Source organism: Nerophis lumbriciformis, linkage group LG09, assembly GCF_033978685.3.
Source record: "Nerophis lumbriciformis linkage group LG09, RoL_Nlum_v2.1, whole genome shotgun sequence".
Lineage (NCBI taxonomy): Eukaryota > Metazoa > Chordata > Actinopteri > Syngnathiformes > Syngnathidae > Nerophis > Nerophis lumbriciformis.
In genome coordinates, this window is record NC_084556.2 from 19,855,227 (window position 1) to 19,864,224 (window position 8,998).

At 41.3% G+C, this 8,998-nt stretch overlaps 1 protein-coding gene across 4 annotated transcripts; it reads right to left on the reverse strand.

Moving 5' to 3' along the window:
• Positions 1-1,747: 1,747 nt before the first annotated feature.
• mepcea (methylphosphate capping enzyme a) lies at positions 1,748-8,635 on the reverse strand. 4 transcript variants are annotated; one of them, XM_061962353.1, is made up of 6 exons: positions 8,215-8,635; positions 6,797-7,685; positions 5,917-6,745; positions 4,349-4,567; positions 4,157-4,280; positions 1,748-4,026 (listed from the first exon to the last, which is right to left on the reverse strand). In XM_061962353.1, exons 2-6 carry the CDS (start codon positions 7,636-7,638, stop codon positions 3,992-3,994), a joined length of 2,049 nt encoding a protein of 682 aa, XP_061818337.1. In that variant the 5' UTR covers positions 7,639-7,685; positions 8,215-8,635; the 3' UTR covers positions 1,748-3,991. The 4 variants fall into 4 exon arrangements, with proteins under 4 accessions (XP_061818337.1, XP_061818334.1, XP_061818335.1 ...); XM_061962350.1 differs by having other exon boundaries at positions 5,917-7,685; positions 8,215-8,632; XM_061962351.1 differs by lacking the exon at positions 8,215-8,635 and adding an exon at positions 8,163-8,208 and having other exon boundaries at positions 5,917-7,685.
• Positions 8,636-8,998: the final 363 nt, after the last annotated feature.

The window sequence follows — 8,998 nt, forward strand, 5'->3', positions numbered from 1 at the left end:
CATATAGACAAAATCATTCACACAAATTCATGTCTATGGACTAAAATTTTGTCTCCAATAAACCTAAAATGCATATTTTTGGAATGTAGGAGGAAGCTGGAGTACCAAGAGAAAACCCACACACGCATGGGAATAACATGCCAGCTCCAGAGATGTCCAAATAGGAGAATCTATTCCAGATCTTTTGACTGTGCGGCCTACAACCTGCTAACCACTGGCCACCATGTAGCAGGTGAATTAATGAAACGGTGCTGTGAATATGATTATGGTCAGATTAAATTGTCAAATTATTGTATTTATTCATTAAAAATCCTATTAATTTTACTACTACAGTTGTTATCCTGTCTTATTACTAATAAAACAGATACATGTGGAACACAGGAAGTAAACAAACAGGAATGGCAGCACACTGAAAAGTTTGAAGTACTTTGAATAGTAGTGGCAGACATTTGAACAATCGACTCAATGCTGAATGATTGTTGAACTGTGGACAAGAGAATGATTAATTTTGGTCAGTCCAAGGGTAAGATAACACGACATCTACAAATTCCACATAGTGATGATGACATTGTCAAACAGTTCCTCTTCACACAAACAAGTGAAAAGGACAAGGGGTTTGTAGATCGATAAAAAGCTCAATCATATCGATACCAAGGGTATAGTGAGATTACTATTTTTTTTCTTTTCACTTTTGTTATGTCAAATAATGCTATACTTTTTACAATCCTGGGAATAAGTTAATTATTGGACACAGGGGGGTTTTGGGGGCAAACATCAGGACTTAATAGCTAAGTCACTATATACTATTGATTTCATTTATCCCAAACAATTGTATGTACTACAAGTGTGATAGTATGGTAATATTGTCACAATGATTGTAAAGACTGCAATATTAGGGCTCTTTACCAAACAACTTGGACACAATTATTGGACATACTGCTATATTGGGGCTCTGCACCAAACAATGTGGATACAACGATTGGACAGACTACAATATTGGGTATGTGTACCACACTACTTACGAGCTCATGGTTGGATCAGTTGACAGCAAGTGACAAAGGCATTGATTCACAGCATACTACTAACAAACAAAGAAGATATTAACAGGTGGCTGGCAACATTGGCGTGTGGCCAACTCTTCATGGAACTTAAGAAGTAAGACAGTTTATGTAGTGTGGTAGCTCTGTTTGTTAGTAAACTGTTACAAAAGGGCCAAATTGTACAAAACACGAGAGAAATGTTTCTCTTAAGAAATCATGTAAATCCAGACACCTACAAATATTACCACAAAACACATTACATACAGAATAGTTTTACATGCAGACAACAATGCGTAGTACATATAAATGATGAATGAAAACCCTTTTACCTTAATTGAAGACTCCTGTTGGTGAAGACGATGATCAGCAGGGAAGGAAGAGCAATGCGGACAGCATTTTTGGCAATAGTTAGTTCAATAATGTTTCTCTTGCAACTTTCCTGCAGCCGTAAATTAAGAATCTGATGCAAATAGTTTGACCACATCTTTTGCTAGGATAAACCATCCAGAAAATAGTTTCTGTATTGGAGCAGCAACACTATGTCAAAGGTTACAAAGGTTACAAAAGAGGGTTACATTTCTTACATACCTGCAGAAGAGCTTTCTTTAACTTGAATGCAGTTTGTGAATTGAAGAATAAAAAAGGACATGTAAATTATCAAAAATACTCTTTCCTGGATTAAAGCACACTTGAATGACAAAAAGTACTACCCGGCATGTCTGGAACCACTTTTAATCAATTCAAATGTTTTCAACAGAGAAACATTTTTAAACGTTGTTGCTCAGAGGCATAGGAATTAAACGTTTCCTTTTTTCCAAATGAAAAGAAAAAAACATGTAAAGATTTATGAAAAACATAAATCATTTCTAAGGAAATTAAATTCCTTCAAGTCATCAGTGCAAATTCAACATGAAAACATGAAATATAGTGCTGCTAAAAAACATATCCCCTTGAGTTTATGCATCTATTTTACTAGAGAAACGATGTGGGAAATGTAACTTTTAGCAAGGGCAAAATTTGCACAGTAAAATTAGTTCACTGCTACAACCTGAATATTCCACTGGTATTATTACTCTGTATTAAAATTTAAAATGCCCTTTTCATACAAAAATCCAAATGAACCCCATAACGGAGAGTACATTTTTACACAGTGCTATAATATTTCATGTAATTTTACATGTGCAGCAAAGACACACTTTAGCTTGAATACCTGGACATGACATTTTCTTAAAGGACACCACTGCTGAGACAGTGAGGTGCAATCAAGCAAAACATTACAGCATGTTTAAGTATTTGCAAATAATATACTCATTATGTGCTCTGAAGGAAAAATTATATTTGATGATAATGGGAAAAAACAACACCCTCAGTATTGCAGCCAAGGACTGATCTAAGCCTGAGAAAGCGATTGTCTTAGCTTTGGAGAAAAGTTAAATTTGGGCCAATTCCGTTTTAAATATAACCTGAATTTGGATTTCCTGATCAAAGAGTTTGATGGAAGTGTATCTGAATTGGGAAGAAATTTTAAAAAGTCAAAAACATGTTGAATGAAGACAATAAGAGTACTTTGACACAGTTTATATATAAAAAAAAAAAAAGCTGCTGATGAAATTATCCATCCATGTGCCTTCTGGGGATAGGGTCGAACCGAGCAAACACAGTTGCAATTTACATATTCATCAGATGGATTAAAGATCTGGTTTGGGACCCAAAACAGCAAACTGCTATGACTCAAACACATATCAACAAGAAAAAGACAAAAGCAGTAAAGAACTCAAAACAGTGACGAGAATAAAACCAAATTCAAAACTTATTTACATCAATACACTTAACTAAATTCTCCTCCAAAATGTGCCTGTGAATGAAGCAGCCGCCACTAAGTGAGAATGAAAGAGGGTAATGGAGGTGCAACCATCAATGACAGTAAATAACAACTGTGTGCACTAAACAACCCAAACATGGCATTTTGCGAAGACCCACAAAACATTTGGCAGTACCTTAACAGCAAAATAGTTTACAATTGTTTTTTTAAAGGCATCTCACCAGTAATTAGCAATCACAGAAGCTTTACTTGCTTTGAATTTAAACTGTCCAAGATGCTGTAGCAATGGGTCCGTTTGCTGCTTTAATTCTACATTCATGAGCTCACTTTGGACAAGGGCAACAAAAAAGAATGAAAAGTAGAGCTATGGCTTCACGGCCAAGGTTACAACACCAGCATCATGTCACCGTGGCTCAAATGTGCCCCCTATCATCAGGACGGGAGCATCAGAACATCCCATTGAACTTAACAGATCCCTCCTGAACTGTAAATATAGCATGACACGAGGAAAGAAAAAAGCCCTGTAATCCAAACATTTAATTTTTAAATGAAAAATGTAAGAGTATGCCAATTGTGCAGTGGGGTTAGCAAGTTCAGATCATTGTTATGTTATACCCTTCATGTTTTAAAAGATGGGTGCTTCAGCTTTAAATATATCATGTGCAGCAACATAACTATGAGATCAATTTAAAAGTGATCAGGCCAATGTGTTAATTTTAATGGCTTTGGGAAGAGTCAATAGCCCAAGTTCAGCCGCACCGAGCTCATGGAAGTGAGCAAACCTGCTTTTGAAATGGTAACGAGCAAGAGCACCCAGCCCAGATTCACGTGGCTTTGTGGTGGCACACTGCACAGTATTAATAAAGATTTAAAAGGTTATATAGCCAAAAGGTATCCGAATGCACAACGCCGCCATGCATCACACTTGGCAAAAAAGGGAAGTCAGAGGAAATAACCACCTTGAGAAGTCTCATTTTCACAAAAAACAAACAAAAAAAAAAAAAACAAGAACCTCGCTTTTGGTCTCCTTAATGAATGTCCGTTGTCAAGAGTCTGAACAGCTGATGTAAGAGTTCAACAGCTGGCTGCGTGGTTACTCACATTCAGTATCCTCGCAAGGCAGATGGGGTCACTTTTGAAACAAATAGATTGGCCTCTGAAAACCTGCAATACAAAGTTGATGATGGATTGCTTTATAACCTCTTCTCAATCAATCTTTATTTATATAGCCCTAAATCACAAGTGTCTTCTAATCTCATGTACATGCTCATTATTGACAAATGAGTTACATTACCTCTTGATGAACTCTTGGGTGTTCCGAGGAACTCAACACTGGTGAAGCCCACTTCATTGGTCAGATAGGATGAAAACTGATCTGGCTTGAGGCGGATGCTGTGGAAGTTTCTGGTGATGGTGTCCTAGCAAGTAAGAAAGAAAACATTTTTTCAAAACACCAGCCTTTTAAAAACAACTTTTGGTTCTTTACCGTCAGCTTCTTCCTCTTGACGTAGGACTGCCAAGGCTGTGGCTCCAGAATGAAGACGCCTCCAGGATGGAGATGTCTGTAAACTCTCTTAAAGAGTCTCTTCAGGCCGTTGTCCCCCCAGTTTAGGTGGACCCATTTGGTGACACTCAGACATAGAATCACGTCGTACTCGGGACGCTGAGTTATAAGGAGATTATCGTTCTGCAGCACATAATTGGCCTGTGGGAAAGAGGATGTGCAGTCAGAAACAACACGCAATAGAAACACTGTATTTTTGTTACCAGTTCATGTTGTAGTAAAACTTAATGGCCAAAATATCAGGCATCTATATGGAGAACCTATTGTCTATATGTATTACTTGTCCCGTCTAAAATGCTGATGCAAACATTCCGTCATCAATTTTTATGGGATGAGGATACAAACACGGAAGTACTGAAGATGCTGCAAGGAGAGAGGAGAGATGTAGGACTGCTGACGACAGCTTTGGGTGTGATAAATGAAAGGTGATGTTGCATTTTGTAAGGCAGCCGTGGTGCATTCCAAATCAATAAAAATGTGGCAAATGTGACATGATTTTGCTCATTTTTATATCATAGACATGCTCCTTTTTAGCCATTTCTAAAACATGCTAAAAACTAATGCAGTGATAACTTGGTTTTTGTTAGTACAGTAATTAGTTCTAAAAGGTGAGACAAAAACCAAATCATATGAAAACCTATGCAATTGTTGCAAACAATTATGTAGGTCCAATGAATTTCATAAAACATTATATAAAGAATATTCAGTTTTAAAGCAGAAAACAATGTGAATTCATATAAATGATGAACGAACATTTAACATTACTTTAAACTTTATTAAAGACTCTGGTTAACAAAGATGGCGGAGATGGAGGGGAAGGGAGAGACACGCGAAGGCCACCTTCGTACTTTTTAGTTCTTCGATTTAACAGTGTTTCTCACCTTCTTTAATAAAGTGCAGGCAGTTGCCACTTTGTTGCACTGTGGGTTATTTTTAAGTCGCACAAAAATTGAGTCCCAAACATGTGCAGCTGTTTGTTTGGTCACTCGACTCAGCAGAATAAAAAAGTAAACAGACTAGTTTGAGTTTACACATTTTGGTAATGTTGTCTGTCTATCTGTGTTGGCCCTGCGATGAGGTGGCGACTTGTCCAGGGTGTACACCGCCTTCCGCCCGATTGTAGCTGAGATAGGCTCCAGCGCCCCCCGCGACCCCAAAGGGAATAAGCGGTAGAAAATGGATGGATGGGTACCCCAACACTGCATCAGACAGCCAAATGGGAGGGCACTGAAGAACGATTTAGTACCTATCAGTCGATTTGTTACCCTTGACAAAACCTTACAAAAAAACAAAACAAACAACTATACTGCTACTGTAGTGTGGTGAACCGACCTGAACAGTACCATACTGCAGGATGGAAAGAGAAACTCAGATCATGTGACTCTTCATAATAGATTGTGTTTGGGGTCTATAAATCATGCAGCTCTTCATGAATGTTGATGACCAAGTTCTCACCGAAGCAACACACTCAAAAGAAGTCACCATCTCACCTTGATAAAAGACACATTAGAGGGGAACTCTCCAGGCCGTGTGGTGGAGGTTTCAGTAAGAGGAGGTGCAGCAATGGGTCCTCGGGAGATCTGCAGGGACAAAGGGAAAGAGCAGCTCCCAGATTTATCGCAACTTTCCTGCTCCACTTCCTCCACTTTGCCGTCTCGCCTCGGAGTCTTGGCCTCATCCCTGCCACAAGAGTCATTTGTGGCCTCTTTCAGTGCACTCCCATTTTCCTTTCTTTCCGTGTGCTTCTTGTCACTCTGGCTTGAAACACTGTCCTGTTGGCCTCCATCCTTCTCCTGTGTGGCCCGCCTGGCCTCTTGGGTCTGCAGCTCAGAGAGATAATGCCTGATATTCTTGCGGGCTGCGTGCACCAGCCCGTTGTCAATGTCCAAGCCCAATATGCGGGCGGGCCGCAACATTTTGGCAATGTAGAGCGTGAGGTGACCCGAGTTACAGCCTAAATCCAGCACATGTTTACCTTCGAACCACTCTGGACGGAAGACACAGACCCGCGGGTCTTCGCTTGCACTTGGGTTGCGATAACCGTAGTATTTGTTGTAGTTCCCATACTGGAATTTCTTTTTCTGTTGGTCCCTTGTCTGGTTGTGTGGCTGCTGTTGCTGACGACCTGCTGGACCAGATTTGCAACCACTCCTGGATGTGTGGAAGGAGTTTTTGTGTCCCCCTGATTTATGATCTTGCTCACCAGATGTGGACTTTGCTGCAGGGGTAGACTGACACATAGGTGGGTCCATTTTGCCAGAGTTGCGCCTTCGCTTGCGCCTGCTTGTGTGCTGATTTGCTCCTCCTGAAAAGGAGGAGGTGGAATCCTCAACAGGTATAGACGTCACCTCCTCCTTCAAAATGGAGGAGTCGTCAGTAGAGTGTTCACGTGAATCCCCCTCGCCACAGGAGACACTATTTGATGCTTTAGAGACGTCTGGATTAGAAAGTGAAGGTAGTGCACTAGGAAATGGCGCAGATTCTCCAGGTTTAACTTCATTTTTCCCCGATTCTGACGAGCTCAACTGTGCAGCTGAAATGCTGCCCCCGTGATGTCTGTTGCGATGCCTCCTCCTTCCGCCACTCTTTAAAGGTGCCACCAAAAAGCTGCTGTCTGATATGCTGCTGTTCAAATTCAAAGGATCTGTGATGTCCCTGGGAATGAGGATCTCCACGGGGTCTCGACTCTTTAGGGGCAGCGGGGAGGATTTTGGCGTCTCAGCATTGAGTGCCCGGTTAACCTCCTCATCCTGTAAGCTGTTAAGATTGAGCGGGTCGAAAATGTTCCCACCTAAGAGGAAGTTAGTTGGCAGGACAGAGTCACTTTCTGAGTTTGCTCGTCGTCGTCTTTTACCAGAAGTCGGATGCTTGAAACTAAAGTTTGACGTGTTGCGCCGCTTCGTCACTCTCATTTGTTGATGCTGTTTGGGGTGGTGGAAGTTGTTCCTGCGATTGATGCCAGCCTCATTCCCTTTGGATCTCAATCCAGTGCTGTTTGAGTGCGTAAGAGAGTCAACAGTGCTAGAGTGTTTTGGTGAGGCAGCGGTGCCAGGGACAGGACAAGCAGCCGCCAAGTCCCGGGTGGCCCCTGTGGCACCTTCCACCAGTACTGACACACCGCTGCAGCTTCCAGAGCATTCTGACAGCTGCAGGGATGAAGTCGAGGTAGCCTGTGGGCTACCAGTTTTTACAGTGTCTTCGTCAACAGACATTGTAGTGGATTTCCAGAGCCGCCGCTGGCATGGAAACTATCTTGAATCTGAAAGTCAAAAAAAGACATGAATTAGAAAAAAAGTTTGCGTCATCTCGGAAACAGAAAAAAACCTGAAGTGATTGTTTCAGGTTGATTAAGTGAACACAAACACCAAAAAGCATCAAATTCACTTCAACAATAAATCTACAGTAGAGGAATAAACCTTTACTTTTAAGTTATTAATATTTTTAACCAATAGTCATACACTGAATTTTCATTCATCTATATTATTAAGAAAACAGCATTTAAGACTAAGCAGGGGTTAATAATGTGAAAAGTTCCGAGCCCTATTGCTGGACAGTTATCCTGTTAGCACGCTAGCTCCTAGCATCCGGGCCAGAGCAGCCAAACGTCGAATAAACGTTGAGCTCAAAAGGCGTCAAACGACCACAAAAAGTGCCCACATTGAGTCGCTGTTACCTTGAACACCTTAAAAATTCCGAACGACGCTAACAGCGGTGATAACAACCATTACATTGTCACCTTTTTTTGAGCAGGGTCCGGAGTGTTGTCACCATCAAAATAATACACTCACCTCGCAGATCTCCCCGCCTCCGGCAGGACTGTCACTGGGCGAGCTAACGTTAGCTAGCAGCTAACTAGCATGTCCATGCAACCACATCGACGCTAACACGGCTAATAGTGATGATAATGATGATTATTTTAACAATAAACACAGCGGCGGCGCTGGAATAGTCTGCCCGAGAAATGGGCTCCAGTTCACCGCACTCGCTTCTATCGACGTCCTCGGTGAACTCTTGAAAGAGTCGGGCAGGTAGGTGAATAATTTATCACGGTGTTGGTAGAGTCGGCATGGCGGTGCATCCGGGCTCCAGTGTGTAGCTTTGGTGCTGGTGGCGGGGGGCGGAGAGGAGCTACTAGCTCGGCGAGGATTGATGTCGAGAGGCCGGCCTGATGGGTGACGACCAGCAGCCTCTTTGAACCACATCACGGTCACCGCCAGTCATGGGACCACAACCACCTCGACGTGGTTAATACGTATTAAATGGTGGTTTCTTTTTATTTTAACATTATACAAACATTTGATTAAAATGACACATCTATCTCTTTATTTATATATCACAATATAGTATGTATTGTCATTTGTAGGTCAACTGCACTGCATTCCCCCGAAAGTACTTAACTAAAACCTTAAATAAATTTAAAGTAAAAATGTTTATGCCTAATCTTTATTCTTTATACCAGGGATTACTTCTAGACCTCCACCCCAGATCACACCCCACTCCTACCCACTTCTCCAAAGTGGGCTGGCTCAGGGTGGAGGACAGTAAAACAACTTGCACTGAGCCTAGTCTATA